General features: G+C 39.8%; 1 protein-coding gene across 1 annotated transcript in view; it reads right to left on the reverse strand.

Moving 5' to 3' along the window:
- Nucleotides 1–21,040, reverse strand: part of zgc:171775 (STKc_p38 domain-containing protein) — a 62,971-nt gene extending 41,931 nt beyond the window's left edge. Inside the window, exons 1-4 of the mRNA XM_039771076.1 lie at nucleotides 20,645–21,040; nucleotides 17,434–17,563; nucleotides 17,276–17,334; nucleotides 15,380–15,491 (exon numbers count right to left, since the gene is read on the reverse strand). Of these exons, the coding sequence (XP_039627010.1) occupies nucleotides 15,380–15,491; nucleotides 17,276–17,334; nucleotides 17,434–17,563; nucleotides 20,645–20,763 (420 nt within the window). The 5' untranslated portion in view covers nucleotides 20,764–21,040. The remainder of the gene's footprint in view (nucleotides 1–15,379; nucleotides 15,492–17,275; nucleotides 17,335–17,433; nucleotides 17,564–20,644) is intronic.
- Between the last annotated feature and the right edge of the window lie 486 nt (nucleotides 21,041–21,526).

The raw sequence follows: 21,526 nt of genomic DNA on the forward strand, positions 1-21,526 counted from the left end.
GCAATGGTTACATTTCCCGCAGAGGCTCCTGGGAAGTGAATTATTTGCAGGAGTCTCTGTGGGAACATGGGTGGTCCAGATGGGCTTCAAATTAGACTTGTCTGGCGCCAGAAGTACTCAATGGACCAGCCATAAAGATGAGGCGAGCTTGGTGTTTCAAGAGGAGAAGAGACAAGTGCTCACCTCACAAGGAGAAACAGTGGGCTAGTTGATTTGGTAAAGGAAGGCTGGATGATAGAGTGGCACGGTGGCACAATGGCACAGTGGGTAGCGCTGCTGCCTTGCAGTTATGAGACCCGGGTTCACTTCCTGGGTCCACCCTGCATGTGAGTTTGCATGTTCTCCCTGTGTCTGCGTAGGTTTCCCCTGGGTACTCTGGTTTCCTCCCACAGTCCAAAGACATGCAGGTTAGGTGTATTGGCGATCCTATTGTCCCTAGTGTGTGCTTGGTGTGTGAGTGTGAGCCCTGCGGTGGGCTGGTACCTTGCCCGGGGTTTGTTTCCTGCCTTGCGACCTGTGTTGGCTGGGATTGGCTCCAGCAGACCCCCGTGACCCTGTAGTTATGATATAGCGGGTTGGATAATGAATGGATGGAAAGCTGGGTGATAGGAAGAAACGACTTCATTTGATGCTCACTTGTGTATGCGGGCAAGCAACCTGTAGTCTACAGTAGCTGTACCAGAAAGGTGTAGTAATGCCCAGGGTGGGACTGTCTTTGTGAATTAATTATACTTACTTACCCTTTCCAGTATCTGTTTGTACTGCCTTGGTGTTTTTCTGAGTATGGGGCCCACTCTGGAAGTGCCCCCATTTGGTCACACAAATCTTTCTTTTATTACTTCAACGCCAGAACAGCACCCAACATTTTACTCTATGACATCAGTTAGGATATTATGGCACTTGTCCGCAGGAAAAAAGTTGCTTTATGAAGCGAGGAGGTTCATGATTGTTACTTCACAATAGGGAATAACTGAAGCGTGTGACGCATTCTTTAGGAGAAAAGCCACAGGTTGTCAAAACATTATATTTTACTTGAACAACATCGGCTGTGTGCAATATGATACTCTCTCATTGTGTTATAAAAAACAGACTCTTTATTACTTTGTGAAAAGACATGACAGTGGGGCTCCTGACGTGTGCTTCATGTTGCAGAGTCTACTTAGTGAAGCATGTATACAAGCTCCAGTTGTTTATTACTCCCAAGTTTTAAATAACACCCAAGATTTCCACATTTCATACATGTCACACACAGAGGTGGGTGTTTACAAAGAGATGACATTTTGAAGCCATCCTCAGCTTGTCTGAACTAGTCTATATTTGTTTGAACAGAAGATATAGCAATAATAAAAATCGTTGGGTACTGTTTAGAAAAGTTGCTAAATTAACAAATGGGAATTCAGATCTACTGTGCAACATACCAACAGATATTAGCAGTACAGACTTCATGAACTTCTTCAATGAGAAAATTAAAAATATAAGATCCCAGATCTCAGCATCACAGTGCAAACCTCATACTAGCTTAGCAGACAACGCCGCACATTGCATTCAGCACTTTAGAAATTTTAATCCTGTAACTGAGCAGGAAGTCTTAACTTTAATTTCTAAAACTAAACCCACTACTTGTTCCCTAGATCCAGTTCCAACAAAACTAGCAAAAAGTGCAATGATGTTCTTGCAGCGCCTATTCTAAACATTATCAATAGTTCACTACTACATGGCACAGTACCTGATGTACAAAAAGTGCCAGTCATTAAACCATTACTTAAAAAGTCAGACCTAAACCCACACATACTAAATAATTATAGACCTATTTCAAATTTACCCATTCCCTCTAAAATACTAGAAAAAGTAGTCGCCAATCAGCTTCAGTCACATCTTACGCATTACAATTTATTTGAGAAATTCCAGTCTGGTTTCCACACAGAAACGGCACTAACGTGGGTTTTAAATGACATTCTGATATCCTCCGATGAAGGAAACTCCACTGTAATTATGTTGTTAGACTGAAGCGCAGCATTTGACACCACTGACCATTCTATTTCACTGCACAGGCACTGTGATCACTTGGTTTAGCTCTTATTTATCAAATCGATTCCAATATGTACAGAAATGTGCTGACAATACTCCATCATTATACACAGAAGTGAGATATGGTGTCCTGCAGGGCTCAGTACTGGGACCTTTACTGTTTTCATTTTACACATTTCCACTGGAATCTATCATTAGGAAACAATGTTAATTTTCACTCATATGCAGATGACACCCAGTTATACCTTTCATTTAAATCAAATGAAGTTTCTCCGATGTTGTCTTTAATTAGTTGTGTTAATGAATTAAAGGAGTGGATAGATTAGAACTACATGTGTTTAAACACTGATAAAACAGAGATGTTAATTGTTGGAGGGAAAAACGCTGATCACAACAATATTCTGTCATCAATTAACTCATTTGGAATCACCATTCATTTTACTGAATTAGACTGTAATGTCAGAGTTTTCTTTGACTCTAGCACGTCATTTAAAGCGCACATTACAAAGTTGTCTAAATCATGTTTCTTCCATCTTAAAAATGTTGGGAAATGAAGGCGCTTTCTAAATAAACAGGATTCTGAGAAATTAATTCATGCATTTATTTCTAGGAGCATTGACTACTGCGATGCGGTGTTCACTGGATGTTCAGACTGTTCTTTATACAGCCTCCAGTTAATCCAAAATGCTGCTGCAAGAAATTATTACAAGAACAAGAAAATACAAACACATAACTCCAGTTCTTAAATCCTTACACTTGCTCCTGGTTAAGTTTAGGGAAGATTTTAAAATCCTCCTCTTAAGATATAAAGCATTAAATGGCCAAGGTCCGGCTTACTTGTCTGAACTTATCATGACTTACAAACCAGAGCGTACATTAAGATTTCAAGATGCCGGTCTGCTTATGATTCCAAGGATTAATAAAATAACAGTGGGAGGTCGAGCTTTTAGTTACAGGGCCCCTAAACTGTGGAATGGCCTGCCTGCTACTATTAGAGATGTCCCTTCACTCTTAGCTTTCAAATCCTGGCTGAAGACTCATTACTTCAGTTTAGCATATCCTGACTAGAGCTGCTGATTAACTGTACATACTGCATCTCTGTTGTTAGTCATTAGCACTAAAACATAAGTAACATGATTGTTATAATTTGTTACTAACCCTCACCTATTCTGTTTCTCTTCTCGGCACTCAAATGTGGCACTTGGTGCCAATGCCCACCTGACATGTTGTTTTTTGCCTGCCTAAGGTAAAGTCATCCCTGATGGAGGATCGCAGGAATCGTGGGAAAGAGGGGTCCTTTCATCGAATTGGCTGGCCCAGCACTGCTTCATCTGTGAAATGGCCAAATGGGGGAAGCAACTTGATGGCTGAGGTCTCCAGGACTCTAAACAAATCCAAATCATATTCTGTGATATCATCTACTGTTAAATTCTCCTCCGTACTTGTAATATTTTTATTTTACTGTTATGCTGTATTGACGATTACTTGTGTTCTGATCTGTGTATTGTATTGTATTGACCCCCTTCATTTTGACACCCACTGCACACCAAACCTACCTGGAAAGGGGTCTCTTTTTGAACTGTGTTTCCCAAGGTTTCTTCCATTTTTTCCCTACAAGGGTTTTTTTTGGGAGTTTTTTCTGGTCTTCTTAGAGAGTTAAGGCTGGGGGGCTGTCAAGAAGCAGGGCCTGTTAAAGCCCATTGCAGCAATTCTTGTGTGATTTTGGGCTATACAAAAATAAATTGCATTGTATTGTATTGTAAGAAGGACGTAAAACTTGCTAAATATGATGAAACTCTTCCACTTACCCTGGCAGGCTACTTAACAGGCTTGGACTGAGCATGTAGAGTGTTACAAGGATTATAAGGCCATCATTGTCATGCGTACAGAGTACAGCAAAAGTCTCACATGCATCATGTCACCACTCTCCAGCACTTAGTATTAGTGAGTATAGAAACCTTACCTCCAAACTTCTGTCTTCCATTACCCTATAAAATCTCAGACCACACTACTAGCCTATAAATCATGTACAAAAAGTGGTTTTGGTATTTGTCTGATAGTCCAAATTATACCTTGAATACATCATCGCTGGGTTAATGGCCATTTTGGTGATACCTAGTGATGAGCGAAGCAGGCACACTTCAATTTGCATACATTAGAATTAATTGCAAAATGTGAAACTTAATAAAAAGAGTTTTAGAGAAGGTTTAAAGACTGTTTTTGGAGAGAAAAACATTAATATTGCTCGTAAAGCTTCAGTCTCGCTTAATTTTTTACCTGTTGTGAGACTTCTGAACTCTTTTGAGACCCCATAGGGATGATACGCAGAAGCATGACTGCTGCGTCTATTTAAAGCTGCTTGTCCATTGCTGAGGAGACCGCAGATTTGCAGCACCACAGAAACAACTACATGCTGACTGCTGCCACACACAAAGTGCCGGTCGCTCGATGGGTGATGCTGGGTACATTACAACTTGGCCACTGACCTTGCCCCAACACTCCCATTTAGCTGTGTCTGTGTATGGTAAAATGGTAGACCCCAATACAAGAAATAACCTTGCTGTTCCTGTTTCAAGTTGAGTAAAGCTGGTTTTGCTAAAGTACTGTTCCCCTTGGGATTAATAAAGTATCTATCTATCTATCTATCTATCTATCTATCTATCTATCTATCTATCTATCTATCTATCTATCTATCTATCTATCTATCTATCTATCTATCTATCTATCTATCTATCTATCTATCTATCTATCTATCTATCTATCTATCTACTGAGACTCAGCCTTGTCTTTGGGGTGCAAGACACCAACTCTCGCATAACATTATGTTCTTTTCTGCAGTCAAGTATATCAGGTAATGTGACGATGTGGGTTCGGCTCCACGCTCCCATCTGATATTTGGAAGCCCTTGAACCCAACACCGTCGATAATGTTACCGAGTGTGCCAAACAGTGAGACAACATTTGAGCAAAGGGATAGTTCAAAAAAAGTGCTTAGTGCTTTTATTTAAAATCAGTCAACAAAAACAAAGTGTTCAAATAAATAATGACGGAGTCCTGCCACATGCAAAAGTTCGCTGATGACACTGCTATTGTGGGCTGCATCAGGAGTGGGCAGGAGGAGGAGTACAGAAAGGTAATCAAAGACTTTGTTAAATGGTGCGACTCAAACCACTTACATCTTAACACCAGCAAAACCAAGGAGCTGGTGGTGGATTTTAGGAGGCCCAGGCCCCTCATGGACCCTGTGATCATCAGAGGAGACTGTGTGCAGAGGGTGCAGACCTTTAAATATCTGGGAGTGCAGCTGGATGACAAATTGGACTGGACTGCCAATACTGATGCTCTATGTAAGAAAGTTTAGAGCAGACTATACTTTCTGAGAAGGTTGGCATCCTTCAACATCTGCAGTAAGATGCTGCAGATGTTCTACCAGACGGTTGGGGCGAGTGCCCTCTTCTACGCGGTGGTGTGCTGGGGAGGCAGCATAAAGAAGAGGCCTCATGCCTGGATAAACTGGTGAGGAAGGCAGGCTCTGTTGTAGGCATGGAGCTGGACAGTTTGACATCTGTGGCAGAGCGACGGGCACTGAGCAAACTCCTGTCAATCATGGAGAATCCACTGCATCCACTGAACAGGATCATCTCCAGGCAGAGGAGTAGCTTCAGTGACAGACTGCTGTCACCGTCCTACTCCACTAACAGACTGAGGAGATCGTTCCTCCCCCACACTATGCGACTCTTCAATTCCACCCGGGGGAGTAAACGTTAACATTATTCAAAGTTATTGTCTGCTTTTTTATTTTTATTTTTTTCATTTTTCATTTTTATTACTATTGCATTTAATATTGTTTCTTTGTATCAGTATACTGCTGCTGGATTATGTAAATTTCCCCTTGGGATTATTAAAGTATCTATCTATCTATCTATCTATCTATCTATCTATCTATCTATCTATCTATCTATCTATCTATCTATCTATCTATCTATCTATCTATCTATCTATCTATCTATCTATCTATCTATCAGTTTCTGCCAGTTACCTTACCAAAAGGCCAGCCATCACATACAGCACCGTCAGCAAGTTATCTGCCACTACTACTTAGCCTAAAATAATAATAAATGGGTTGACCTGGGCCACCAAGCTACAGTGTTTGTTGGTCTCATCTTGGGGTTGCAAATGACTTGTGCATTAATGAAATGTCACTTCTTAGCAGAGGTGGGTAGAGTAGTGTTACTTCAAAATAATATTACTTAAGTAGAAATAAAGAGTAGTCGTCCAAAAAAATACTTAAGTAAGAGTAAAAAAGTATTTGGTGAAAAGACTACTCAAGTACTGAGTAACTGTTTGATCATAATAAATGATTTATTTTTTAGAAATGTTGTAAAAAGACAAAAATATAAAACAATGTGCAAATTCTGCTATTTCCAAATAATAAAATAAAAAATGAGTAATAATAAACAATATTCCAAATCTTAGTTTTTCACAACAAAGCCTTTGAAGCCAATACCTACAGTAGGTAACACGAATGTTTGAACAGCGCAAACTACTTACAGTGACGAGATATACTGACTGTACACTGACAGTATAATACTGCATATCCACTTGCCCTCCAAATAGCACAGCTGACAGAAAATAACTTTAGAACAAGGCAGCCTCTGCATGTACAAGAAGTCTCACTTTAACTTGACTGTCTGTGTCTGTGCATGTTTGGTTAAAACGTGCTTGTTCTTCACTCAGTGAAGTGATGGTTAAGCTTCAGCAGGAGTTGGCTCTCATTTTCATGTACAGTGGAACCTTGGATTGCGAGTGTTTTGCAAGACAAGCTAAAATTTGTAATAAATTTTAACTTGATAAACGAGCGATGTCTTGCAATACAAGTAATCCGTATACGCATTGTCTGCCGAGCATCACGTGATCACAACTAAGCTGATGGTTCTTCTCTCTCTCGCTGCGGGATTGTGGGTAATCGGCAGTCAGCGTGCCTCACTCATATATTCAACATCCATACGAGCGTATACTGTTTACTACAGCATTGTGACCACGTGTGTGTGCTGTGACGTGTGAGTCCCCATCTTGCACCCTAAAACATGAAGTTGAGACTCAATACTTTAGCAACACCATCTTTATTCAGCTTGAAACAGGAACAGAGCGGTTATTTATTGTAGCAGGATCTGCCACTCTACTATACACAGACACAGCAGTCAGGCAGGGTTATGCCCAGGTTAGTGGCCAAGTAATACTGTGCCCTGCGCATTTATAATGTGCCTTGTATCACCCATCGATGCCAGATGCTTATAGCACGTCCGCAATTTTTTCGGATTCACTTTTACGGCAAACTGCTACAGCGCTGAGTGCCTGCAGTTTCTACAGGATGCTATTCTGCGTTTCGTTTCCTTGGGTGAAATCCCACAAGAGTTTAGAAACTCACTCACACCAGCCATGATTCTTTTCAAAGGTAAAGTGCAAGTTAATTTCTTTTATGTATTTTAACTTTATATTTTGTATTAATCATTTTATATGAATAGGGTTGTGGAACGAATCATCTGAGTTTCCATTATTTCTTATGGGGAAATTCGCTTTGATATACGAGTGCTTTGGATTGCAAGCACGTTTCCGGAACAAATTATACTCACAAACTGAGGTTCCACTTGTATTCTTTCTTTCTCTGTCCGCTGTATGTGAGGAGTTTGTGCCGCTATGCCACCTCAGTTTGTGTGTGGTCATGTGACTGCACGGCTACATCTGATTTGTAAAACGGAGTCATGTGATTATTGTTGCTACGTCTGATTGGTGAAACGGAGTCTCGTGATTATTATTGCTACATCTGATTGATGAAACAGTCATGCAGTAGATCCACTGGCGGCTTCTCTCTGGTAAAAATACAGCATATCTAATGGAAAAAAAGTAAGGATTCAAGTGTTGACCAATGTAGCGGAGCAAGAGTAGCGTTTCTTCTTCACAAATGTACTCAAGTAAAAGTAAAAAGTATGGTGCAGTAAAACTACTATTAGAAGTACAATTTGTTTAAAAAGTTACTCAAGTAGTAGTAACAAAGTAAATGTAACTCGTTAATACCCACTTCTTCTTCTTAGGATGGTGCCGGTCGGCTGGACCCTCCTTGTAGTATTTAGGAGCCTCTTGAACCTGCTACCGCTGATAATGTACCCAAGGGATGAGCCTAGCAGGTGAGGTCACAACACACAACGCAAGGGGTTGGTGGATAAAAGTGCAAAAGTGCTCCTCAGTAGGAATGCCCCTTCTTCAGGTTCAGGCTGCTGCAGTCATGAAGCTCACTCTAGACCACCTGCCTCTTGCTCCCTGCATCACGACTCTCTCTCTTTGCTTCTCTGTCTTCTCTCCATTTAACTTCTGTCTCTCGCTTATCTTTCTCTTGCTGTCCAGGAAAATGTTCCTCAATTTTTCCCTTTTTTCTAACCCCTTCTTACTGTGTGGGCACCCTTTTCATCTGCCGCATTGGCTGCAGCACCTCAATTGCGAACTGTGGAAAGCTGAAGAATCAATCGAGACAGACCACACGCTCACATGCAGGTACATCTCACTTCAATTACCTTACCAACATCCTGCAGCTGCACACCCGCAGAGATCAAGCCGTCCATTCAATTATTTATTTATTTATTTAAATCATCCACCTTTTTCTGAGCCATGAACCTGCTATACCACACTGCTTACGGTTAGCAAAAGCAGCTTCATTCTCGCTAGATTCCCTTATTGCAATATGAGTGCAGTAGAGTGCACTGATTACATTAATAGAACCAGACACTACTGTAAATTGCCTTTTTATGTTAGTAATATTTTATATTGAAAAAAAAAACATGTTTGATGTGTGTAGACCCACGCCATACAGAAACTAAAGGTAGCGCCTCATCAGTCAGTTTATGAATTCCAGCACATTGGGTGCCATGGAGCAGAAGCTTGGCTGAGATATTCTTGACCTATCAGGTAATTCCCTGAGAAGAGAGAACATGCAGCCAACAAAAACTGATGAAAACCCAAAAAGTCCTTGAGTGCAAAGATGCAGCATTGGCCATCTTTCAAGGAAACTAAAATACAGTCTGGGCATCAAAGTCTTCACTTTTGAGGTGTAATATGCTTGTCATGCCAACACACATGATAATAATGGATCAGCAATATGAACTATTACACGCGTGAGTCGTCATTTCGCTGGTTGCCTGCTTTTCCCTATTTGATTAAGAGTGTCGGTATTTCCCCGTTTCTCCAAAATCTTTTATATGCACGGGTCAGAGTTGGAGTAAATACATGGACGTTCTTTCATCAAGTTTTCTTTTATAAATGTAGGCTTTTTCATAGAAAGTTGTGCATGCAAATTTTGGGCCATTTTTTTGTGCATATGCAAGTTTTACAAATCTTTATAAAACAATCTCTAAGATCACAGCCAAGAAATGAAAAATATTCTCGTCGAAACTAAAACATCAATCAAAATTCATAGTTGAAGAAACAGAGCCCAAGACTGTTAACTGATAAAGCTTTTTTAAAGAAATCATAACACTGAGAGAAAGGTTTATCCACAATCTCAGATGAGGAAGTGACGCCAGTGCAGATCTTTAAACTCATTGCCATGATGACGTCATTGTGTTTATTTCTTAAGTGACAATGAAACAAATCCTCACAAATGGTAGTAACTATGCAAAACAAAAATGATATAGAAAATGGTGCAAAATATTTATTACCATTGTAAATAATCTAAATAATCCTAGATAACGCAAAATATCCCAGCAAAACATAGCAAACACTTCAAAAAATTAAAAACAGAACCATTTCATAATACTGTACTAACCAGCATGTCTGTTTTCTCTAAACAAATAGATTTATATTATCACCATGTCTGTTTGCTGGTTAAGGAATGCTTTTTACATTAGTTAAAAGAAAGTGCAAATAGTTTTTAAATATTCTTTAGACAATAGGAATAATTAGGCTTTTAAGGAGATTGAAGAGAGCCGCCATTGTTCAATGCTTCTCAAAGAACACAGACGCACCAACACTCACAGTACAGTAAGTGGCAGATGACAGTAACAATATGCCAGCTCATTTTTGATTCTTAACTGGTTTCACCGAATAGAGCGTTTCATATTTAAATGACTATATCAAGTGAATAAATTGACACTGATTATATAATTCCAAGAACTGTTTTTACGAAAGCCTCTGACTCAGTATAATTATATTTTCTTTCTAGCCAAATGTACAAGAGCTTCACGTATGGCACCTACACATCTCGATCGTTTCTCCTTAAGGCATTTGATTAGGTGCCATCATCTGTCTTGAAATACAAACAATGCCAGGCCAAATGAGGCTCCTTTTTTATCTTATAACAACTCCAATGAAAAAAAACACAAACAGTTCAGACGAAAAAACAAGAGAGCACAAGTAAATACAGAAGTTATGTAAATTGTAATTAAGCAAAGCAAAAAGTCAGAAACACAAACACTGGTACAAGAGAACAGAAAACCGGATACGTTACCCAGTGAGAGTTTAATAAGAAATGTGCACATTTTCATTGGATTAACATTTAAAACCACAGCCCACCTTGGAACTACACTCTTGTTGTGAGAAGGAGTCTTGAATATGGTGAAAGTGGGTGTGAAGCCTCCACATTATAGCCACAAAGCAGGCCATGATCTTCACTGGCCAGCCCAGAAGGGGCTCACCCCACACCAGCTTGCCCCAGACTACTACCGGCCGGCTTTAGCTTGCCTAGGCCCAAAATAGGGGAAAACCAGCTTTAACACTCAGTATAAATCAAAACAGTTCCAAAAGGAATCACAAGAAGGAGAAACCATAAAAACTCAGGGTTGGGGACAAAAGGCAGCAAGGATTAGTTGTAAAAAGGGATATTGTAAGAAGATATGAGGTTTTTAATTCTTTAATTAATTTATTATTTTAGCACAACCCTTTATCCCGTGCCGGTGCACTGTGCGAGTGTTTTTACATGCACTGGCTTAATGTGATAATTGTGGGCTGGGCAGAGGTGCGCTCAGAGATAAGCTTCGGGTACAGAAGGGTTTTAAGAGGATCAGGTAAATCCTATTTAAATGAATAATTATCTGGAGCTCGTTGAGAGAGATCGCTGGTCAGAGAGGAAAAGTGAGAGAAGGAAAAGCAGCTTCAACCAGGCTGAATTGTAAGGAGAAGAGCACGATTGATGGCTGCGTAAGGAGCTCCAGGTGGTGACTGTACTCCCGTCCAGTGAGCAATACAGCAGGCTGGAGGAAGAAAGGCCGCTGGAAGTAGCTGAAGGAGGGAGGCACAAGAGCAGCAGCATCCCATAGGTGGGCAAGATGCCCTGGGAGCTGTGTTGTCCATTTGTGGCTGAATTCGGATCTAGGCTTGGGACTGGGGATGCAGCGACCTCCTTCTAATAAGAAGCCAGACTCTGCACATGTGAAGATGGGTAAGGTCTCCTGGGAGCTACAGGTGTGCCCCGATCCACTTGTGGGATTGGGGATGCGACAGGTTGCCACCTTGAGGACTCTTGTTGTCCTGATGAGGACCAGGTGAAGACATTTAAAGGCCAGCAGTCCACATGACTGTCATCATCAAGTTCTTCCATGTGAACCCTGAATACAATGAGGACTGATTGAAGTCATTAATGTTAGGTAGAATGCCTAGGGGGGGCTGGGTGGTCTCGTGCCCTGCAGATTTTGTTTTTTTTCTCCAGCCATCTTGACATTTTTTTTGTTTTTTCTGTCCTCCCTGGCATTGGACCTTACTTTTATTCTATGTTAATTATCCATTCATTATCCAACCCGGTATATCCTAACTACAGGGTCACGGGGGTCTGCTGGAGCCAATCCCAGCCAACACAGGGTGCAAGGCAGGAAACAAACCCCGGGCAGGGCGCCAGCACACCGCAGTCTATGTTAATTAGTGTTCCCTAATTTTATTTTCTTATATATTTAGTCTTTTTTCTCTTTCTTCATCCTGTAAAGCACTTTGAGCTACATCTTTTGTATGAAAATATGCTATAGAAATAAATGTTGTTGTTGTTGTGAAGGAAAGAAATGTTTTGAATTGTCTGACAAACATGATTTTAAACTTATTTTTTGTATTTACTGTTTTAGACACTCTAAGACACAGATTTCATTTTAAGGCATGGAAATGAATGAATAATTTAGAATTTGGAGTATTTATGGATTTATTTGTTGAATTAGCAAATGGCTTATTTATTCCAGTGCTTCGCATTCTTTTTGGCATTTATAATTCTTTGTTTTAATTAATAAACTCTTTTGATTCCTGTTACAAAATCTTGCTTGCCTGCCTCACTCGTAATTGGTTTTCCCCAGTCATGACTATCAATGTCTGGGTTCAGGAAGGTGCCAAGGCTACGGGCAACCTGGGCATCAGAAGGGAATATTTTATTAAACAGCAAATGCAATCACAAAAGGTGCTCAAAAGATGTAATAAGACATTTCCTAAAATGCAATCTTTAATCAAACCAGACCAAAATACTGTCCAGAAGATACAGTATAATCCAATAAGCAGAGCAAAACAATCAAAAAACAACAAAATCCAAATTTAGCTTAATTCCTTAACTCTTTAACAACTTTAATGAACAGCTGCCTGAGCTCCTGTTTCTCTGGCCTATACTGGCAGAGGAGTAGTGAGATCAGGGAAACCAGGCTAACCCTGCCGCCCACCACAAACAAAGAACACGGACAAACTTATGAGACAGTAAACAATCAACCAATTATAAACCAAACGGACAGAAATTGGATACAATTTTGAAAAAAACAATAATTACAAAGACATCAGTCGATCGTAAAATGCCCTTGAATTCAGGCTATAGTGCAACAAAGATGTGCATGCCCATTACAACCTAGAAATGTAGTTGCAACAGGAGGTCCAAATGAAACCAAAGGAATGTCAGTTTTGATTTCTTTGATGAACATAAATGACTGTAAAAAAGGATAAAGGCTATTAATGATTAATCCAGAAAGTAAAGATCTTTTAGAAGAGGAAAATAAAGAAAGTTATTTGCCAAGCAGGGATCTCCTACTGTTATCCATCCATCGATACATTATCCAACCTGCTGTATCCTAACTACAGGGTCACGGGGGTCTGCTGGAGCCAATCCCAGCCAACAAAGGGCGCAAGGCAGGAAACAAACTCTGGGCAGGGCACCAGCACACCCCAGTCCTACTGTTATATTTTACTAAACTAACCATCAAACCCAAAATGACACAATACCCAAGACTAAGCAGAAGACAGAAGCTAAATGTCCAGATTTTTTATTTCTTATCCTTTCCATGTCTAATCTAGTCTTCCATGTTTTTAGATTCTTCAGACCAAAGGTTGGAGAAGCTTCCGAGTTTACCGCAATATTTTACAATTGAGGTAGTGACATCTAAATGAATACAATCGCAAGCTGTTTGGATGTCTGTTTGTTTGCTAATCACGCAAAAAAATGGCTAAATCAATTTTTACAAAATTTTGTGTGTGCCTTGCCGGTGCTCTGACTTAAAATTTAGGCTATATTTCATATTGGGGAGAGAATATATATTGGGAGGGGGCAACTCCAAAACTGGTGCTGACTACAATTGCCATCTAGCAGCAGGAGTACACTTCAGCAGATGGAGGACAGAAAATGCACAATCTTATAGACCACAGGTACATATGCCGTTTGCTTCTCAACTGATCTGTATAACAGTTTTATTGTCTCACTCAGTTACAGATTTAGTCTAAGACCAAATCGTTTTGTCTCACTGTGTGTTATATTTAGCTATGTTGAATTTCCAAATTAAAGTTTTTTGCTATTTATTTATTTTGGCAATGCTGGGTACTTTGGCTTATCTGTTATATTTAACTCAGGGTCACTACTTTGCCTTACATTTAAATTCCTTTTCTATGTCCTTTTGTACATTTTTGGTCCTTTGGATTATTATTTTTATGCTAATGTTGTTATATGTTTGTTATTTGTATTATTATGGTTTTTTTTACTTGTGTTTATTGTTTGATTTCTTTGTGGGAATGGTTGCTCTGCCTTGTGTTCTGTGGGTGGTTCCTCAAAAGCCTCATGGGACTTGTAGTCTCTTGTGGTACATTGTATGCGCTTGGTGGTTTGTGAGTTTTTCCTTTTTGCTATCTTTGTATTTAGTGGCTTTTCCATTCTTTTCTTCTGTTTTTGCGGATAGTGTTTTGGAACTTGTTTACTAAGGACTGCCTCATTGGCAAATACTTTTTTGCCTCATTTTTTTGCTTTTTTTTTAGTAAATTCTCTACGATTTCTGATGGAATAGGTTTCTTCAAGACGAAGTTCAGCGTTCTTCCTCTTGCAAAGCTTATTCACCATATTTTATCGCACGTTCCTGTTTCTATTTTTCTCGTGGTAAGGATTCGCTTGTGTGAGTTTTCACGTAATATTTCTTTGGTATTTGATACACTTTATTAATCCTTAAGGGGAAATTATGTAAGTAAATCCAAACAAATCCAACTATGTGACATGAAACAAGTATTGTGATTTGGTCTTTTGAGAGGAAACCTCGACTCGAAGGCTGAAAGATTATTGTGGTAAAGACAAGCGCTGAGAAAGTTCAAACAGCTGGTCTTTTTTTTAAATGGCCGAGTGTCATAATATTTGTCTTTGTGTATTCAAAAATGGCATGTATAGACTCTTTTACAACGTGTGCAATCACAAGAAGAAGATCAATACTTGACAAGTTCCTTAGACGTATTTAGTAAGTTTTTAAGCTTTTATTTTCCCATGGTGCACCAAGCCCCATTAGCCTCCATTATAAAGAGTGAGTGCAGGCAAGATATTTTTTTAATGTATATAAAATGGCTAACTTTAGAGAAATAAGGAATTAAAGAAATAAATTAATATTTAATACCTGTGTTGTACATATTTTTGAATTACAAACTGCGCTTTCAAAGTAGAAAAGGGAAACAATAAGAATCAACTGCCAAGTTGGTCCAATTCTGGCTTAATGATTTTTATCAACCCAATCATTCTACATTAGAATTCAGCAGTATTATATTGTGTCTTATCACTACTTGGGGAAATATACAATATTAAACACCACGTGAGACCCAACATTATTATTATTTGCTTATATTTATGAACTAATCTCTAAAAAATATTGATAAAATGCTGTCCCGTCTGCTTCAATAAAAATTTAGATTTTAAAAGTCATTAGCCCCAACTTGTCATCCTCAATAGCCCACTTTCTATTAAATACTTCCAGGTATGTTAGGCAAAGCTTTACATTTATAAAGTTCCTTTCATTTTTATAAAACCTAAACTGTTTTACATTGAGGATAATTTGGCACTAAATATTTAAGTAATTGGGAGGGAGAATGCTCATACCACCCCATCTCACCTTAAGTCCCCGGAGGATCTGGTACAGTAAGTAAGTTATTATCTTTTCAGTCAGCTTTCCACTCTTCATGATGTGACTCAGGTCCTGGGCTACAAACGGCATCACCATGTAACTGCAAATGAAGAAGTCAGGACTTAATTTCTGGTGGGGAAGGCGATCATTAAAATGCCCTTCTGAAGAATTCATTCGTAACGGTGATGTGTCATCTCAAAGGCGTTGTTGCGTTAAAACATTTTCTTATCTTTCAGAAAAGCTTAGTAACCTGCTTGCTCCTGTCAATCTATTAATTGGTGGTTCTATCCTCAACATCCCAATGTACCCCTCATTTCTCTTCTGTACATGCCCAAGCCATCTCAATCCAGCATCTCTCACCTGGTTACCAAACAGCCCTACCTGTGTTGTCCCTCTAATGTACTCATTCCTAATCCTGTCTGTTCTCGTTGCTCTGAGTGAAAATGATGGCATCTTCAACTCTGCCACTTCCAGCTCTGCCTCCTGTCTTTTCCTCAGTGCCACCGTCTCCAAACCATACAACATAGCTGGTCTCACTGCTGTTTTATAGACTTCCCTTTCACTTTTGCAGGTAGTCTTCTATCACAAGTCACTCCTGCTACTATACTCCACCAACTCCTCCCTGCCTGCACTCTCTTCTTCACCTCTCTGCCACACTCGCCGTTGCTCTGGATTGCTGAACCCAAGTATTTAAATTCATCTACCTTCACCACCTCTGTTCCTTGCCATTGAACATGTACTCTATCTTACTTCTACTGACTCTTATTCAGCTTCTCTACATTCTGTACCTCCACCTCTCCAGGTTTGCCTCACCCTGCTGTCTACTCTCACTACAGATCACAATGTCATCTGTGAGCATCATAGTCCACGGAGACTCCTCTCTGACCTCATCTGTCAACCTGTTCATCACCATTGGAAACAGGAAAGGGCTCAGGGCTGATCCTTGATGTAATCCCACTTTCATCTTGAAACCAGGCTTCCATTCCCACTGCACATCTCACCACAACCACACTGTCCTCGTACATATCCTGTGACATCCTCACATACTTTTCTGCTACTCCCAACTTCCTCATGCAGTACCATAACTCCTCTCAGCACCCTGTCATACGCTTTCTCTAAGTCCACAAACAGGCAATACATTTCCTTCTGACCATCCCTGTAATTCTCCATCAATGCTCTTAAAGCAAACATCACATCTGCAGTACTCTTGTCTGGCATGAAACCATACTGCTGTTCACAGTCACCTCTCTTCTCAGCCTAGCCTCCATCACTCCTTCCCACATTTTCATGGTGTGGCTGCTCAGCTTTATACCCCTGCAGTCACTGAAGCTCTGCAATCTCCTTATTCTTGAAAATTGGTACTAATATACTTCTTCTCCACTCCTCAGGCATGTTTTCACTTTTCAAGATTTTGCTAAACAATGCAGTTAGAAACTCTACTGCCATCTCACCTAAACATCTCCATGCTTCCACTGGCATATTGTCTGGGCCAACTGCTTTTCCACTTTAAAATGAAATCTCCAACATTACAAAGAATAAAATGTGAAAACTGGGTGAGTACTTTTATAGGAAATGTATATGCTCTGGATAGAAGGCGGTTATATTCAGTAATATTCTGTGCTTTCTTCACCACTTCTTGTAGTATTTGGTGGCACTGAGATGACCATGTGCCATGCCAGGGTGTTACATTATGCAACCTAGTGTGGACAGACAGTAATGTCCTCCTGTTGGAGTTGGTGAGCACATATTAGGGCTTCCTTCGAGTTACACACCATCTCTCTTCTGACCCTAACACTTCTCCAAGCAGTGGTTGGCTCATGTCTCAACAGGTAGCTGATTTCTTAAGCTGAAGGCATTTCAAAATGAACTATCACATGTACTCACAATGTCTGGAATTTTTCTAGGGATGAATCAGGTGTGAAAACATTCAAAAGAGAGATCACCTGCAGGGACAGAATGAGAGATAGGAAGTAAAACTCAGTATCCAGATGCTTTTAAAAGGCGAAAGCTTTAGGACATTGAAAATAATGAGTAAAACTTACATTCTCATGCTGGATGTGGCGAAGTAAACGAAGTTCCCGGTATGCCCTTTTTGCATGAAGCAATGACTGAAATGGACGGTAGAGTTTTTTAATTGCTACCTTCTCTTTTGTCTTTAGATCTGTAGCTCCACTGCAACACAAAAAAATAAAACATAAATTTTAGTTGTGCGTTAAGACATCCAGCATGTCGTAACGTTTCATATGACATGTCTGTTTTCCTCAGTGACTTCGAGTTCACATGGACGTACAACCTGTCTCTGTAATGGGGACGTTTCTGACAAATGGACTCCTTATGACACCAGGACCTGTAACTATGTCCTAAACAATTTCAAACTTTTGACCTCAAGTTTTTACTAATTTGTATTTTTTCTCCAAAATACTCATTTTCATAAGTACTCAGAAAAATTAGTTATAGATGACAATAGTTCAAAAATATCAGCTCCCCGCCAGTGCACGTCTGTCCTATTTTCTTTAACTCATTTCCTTAATATTTGCAGAAGGTAGGAGATAGTGGAATGCTTTCCTGTTGGATTTCAAAACCAGCCATAAGAGACAGATTTCTAAACTGTAATGCACAATTTATTAATTATTAACATAACTTCCTAAATGAAAAATGTAAACCAAAGAAAATCCATTTAATGATTTGGGGTTACATTATGACCCTCCACACCCAGATTAACATCCTGAAGGCCAATCCCCTGCTTTTCTGTGTCTACTTCCACAGGCCTGGCATTTCTGCCTACCTGGCAGGCAGTGGGGTGTTGTGATTAAAGCTTTGGACTTCAAACTATGAGGTTGTGGATTCAAATCCTGCTACTGATGCTGTGTGAACATAATAAGCAAGTCACTTCATCTGCTTGTGCTCCGATTGGAAAATGAAAAGAAATGTAACCAATTGCATTTCAAATGTTGGATAAAGGTGTCAACCAAATTAATAATAATAACATATCCAAATGCCTGTCTTGATGTAATATCAAAGCATTCCCATCCTCACCTCCAATTACGTTCAATAAAGTTTTTCTTTCCCTTCAGTCAGTTGAGTCTTTATCATTTCTTTTAATCCCTCATCCTGTCTTTGAGGCAGCTTTAAATGCCCCTTTAGAGTCACTTCTAGCCAAGCTCTAAACCCAAGTCTAGGATCTGGTATGGCTTTACATTTCTTAATCCTGGTAGATTTCTACGGGTACATTCACACTACTATGTTTTTGTTTAAAATACAGACATTAGTCTCCATTTTCATCTTCTGTTCACACTTCTCCAGTGTTTTCAATCCCCAAAAACTGAGACTTTTGAAAATGTTCTCCATGGCCGTATACTTCTGAAAATGCAGCTTCACTGTAGTGGTGTAGATGAACAAAAACGCAGACTCTAATCACCCTTGTGGTAAGAGGTCCACAGCTCATCGTTGCATTTGAAATAAATGACGTGCTGGGGAGTGGAGTAGGTGTGGATGATCGGTAGAAAAAATGGTTTATCTCCAGGTGGTGCCAGTCAGTCAAGACGACTGAACTGTGTCTTGTGGGCATGTGCAGCTGGTCTGAAGTGACTGTCTTGTTATCATCCCGGGGCAGCAATCAGGCGATCACACCTGCAACCCTCCTCAGTGGCTCAGCTGCCTAGTGTCTGTAAGGATGGACCCAGTCCCTTTCCTTCTGCTAAGGGTCCATGTGCTGCCTCGTAACGGTTAGGCAGAAGAGTACTTCTCAACTTTGTCCTTGATAGAGATGCCAGGCCCTAGCTTCACTCTCTAGTGGCCACACGCTTCCACTTGTTGACCAGGAGGACTTGCTACTTCTTGCTAGCTCTCATTTATGAAACAGAAAGTCAGAAATGTGCTGAGCTAACTGACTTACAGTATTTTAAAATAACATTACAATTTTATGCCCAAACCTCTTCCTCTTCTGTTCTGTTCTAGTGCTGGTGCATATTGCCCTTCCAGGGCTTTCTGTAAAGGTGATAGATGTAATGCCCAGTAGTGGTGACATTTTTGACGTCATTATTTGCAGAACCTCTTGCAATACTAGTGTGGTTTTCTCTTAACATTAAGAAGTCTCCAGTTGGACTTCACTGCACCCATTACCATTTTCTCCTTCACAAACTACATTTTGAATGGATGAAATACTCAAACACGTATTTAATTTAAAAGGCTATTGTACAGGGCAAGAAAAGAATGTTGTGTGCATTGTATAGGGTGGTCCAGATCTAATTATGCAGAAAAACAATTCAAGACAAAAGAATTGCTGTTCGACTGACAACCGTCTCCCCGCCATTTTGGAATGCAGGGCGGGTGCTGCCATCTATTGGCAAAAAAAGAGATTTTTTTGTGAATTCTCTATGTAATAAACTTATTAAGTTATAGCTTAATGAAAATTGCATAATTAGACGTAGACCACCCTATATAGTATGAGGCTGGGGACGGTGGGGGATACTTTGGGATTAATAAAATATAAAACAACAACAAAGATTGATATCCTGTCAAGTTTAGGCACAAAGCAGGAACAAACTCTGGACAACTGGCCTGTGTATTACAAGGCTTGTCAATCAACCAACCAGATATTTGAAACGTTGAAAGAAATCAAAGTAACTGCAGGTGAACTCAGGAAGACATGGACAGGTTGTGCAAAATCCCCTCATACAGTCACTCGCACAGCCCCAACTGAGCCCCTGTCTTCCACTTTAGTGTACATTTGATGAAAAACTCACGTAAAACAGCAGATCTTATTTTACATATTGCGAACACCATTTCAAGACGCTTCAGACGCTCGCTGGAGGTCATACGAGGGTGATGTCTGAACGAGCAAAAATTTTCAGTGTCCTGCACTTAATCGGAAGTAACAAATGTAGAAGATAACATTGCGAAAAGTAAACGAAACGATACTTGGGCAAATTCTACACTGATGATTGTCGTCTTCATTTCGCCAATCGATCGTATAAAGATGTCAGGTCTGGAGATTAAAAATGCAACTTTATTACTAACACATCCTTAAAGGCGACTCTAATAAGTAATCACCAATCTATAAGAAACAACTATAACAAATAAAAAAAAAAAAAACTAATCAGGCTTATGCAGCTTTACTACTGTAATATGCTTTTAGAAAACATTCACAAATATAGCACATTTATAAACTTAGAGTGCTCCTTAAACCAAATAATAACGACTCTCAGCTAGGAAAACTGCGCTCTCAAAGAAGCCCTGCGGCACGTCACTTACCAGACTGTCCCGTACGCCCCTGTCCCCACAGGATTCAGGTTGGTATATCTGGCAGGAACTTCCCAGGTGGTTTTTTGGACTTCTTGTCTATAAAAGCCCTTTTTAACCGGAGTTGCCATCTCACGAAGATTTTCCGCCTCTCCAAAATTATTGTTGCCACTCTCGACCCCCAAAACGTGACTGATCCGCTTAAGGCTTCAGTGCTGCCTGAGTAGGTGGGAATGCATTTCCTCAGGCAGGTAAACGCCCTAAGACAACCCCCTTACGTCTTTTTCGAGTACGTGAGCTGAAGAATAAATACAAAAAAAAAAAAAAAATTCCTGGGCCACGGGTCTATCGCAAAGGGTGGGGGTAGAAAGGGTGAGCTGTTAAGAAATACGGAGTGCAGCCTATGGAGGCAAACCTGAAGTGCTGCCGTGTACTTCACCTGCTATGATTAGTAGTAGCAGTAAACTTGTCACGTGCACAGTACAGTGAAATCCTCACTTAGACGTCCCACCAACAAGCAGCGCATAGCCATGAATGTATTCTAATACATAACTTCACGGTATTTAATAGTAAGCACAATTCATCTTACCTGATTCCTGTTTCCATGCATGAAACCGTGTGAAAAAAATCTTTAAGAAAACTTCACTCTCAGTTACTAGAAGCAGCTCATAGATATGTGATACAGTAGCTGCCAAATAATATGAAGAGTATATATATCAGAAAATCATTGTATTTGCCTGTCTGACAATCCCTATATATAGTACATATAATAACAATCTGAATATGTAAAGTCATCATGTGAATATATTAACTCAAATTCATATACAAGTCAAAATTGGTAATGTATATAAGTTACGATATTGTGTATTCCTTTTTGGGTGCATGAACTTTATA

Source organism: Polypterus senegalus, chromosome 12, assembly GCF_016835505.1.
Source record: "Polypterus senegalus isolate Bchr_013 chromosome 12, ASM1683550v1, whole genome shotgun sequence".
Taxonomy (NCBI): Eukaryota; Metazoa; Chordata; class Cladistia; order Polypteriformes; family Polypteridae; genus Polypterus; species Polypterus senegalus.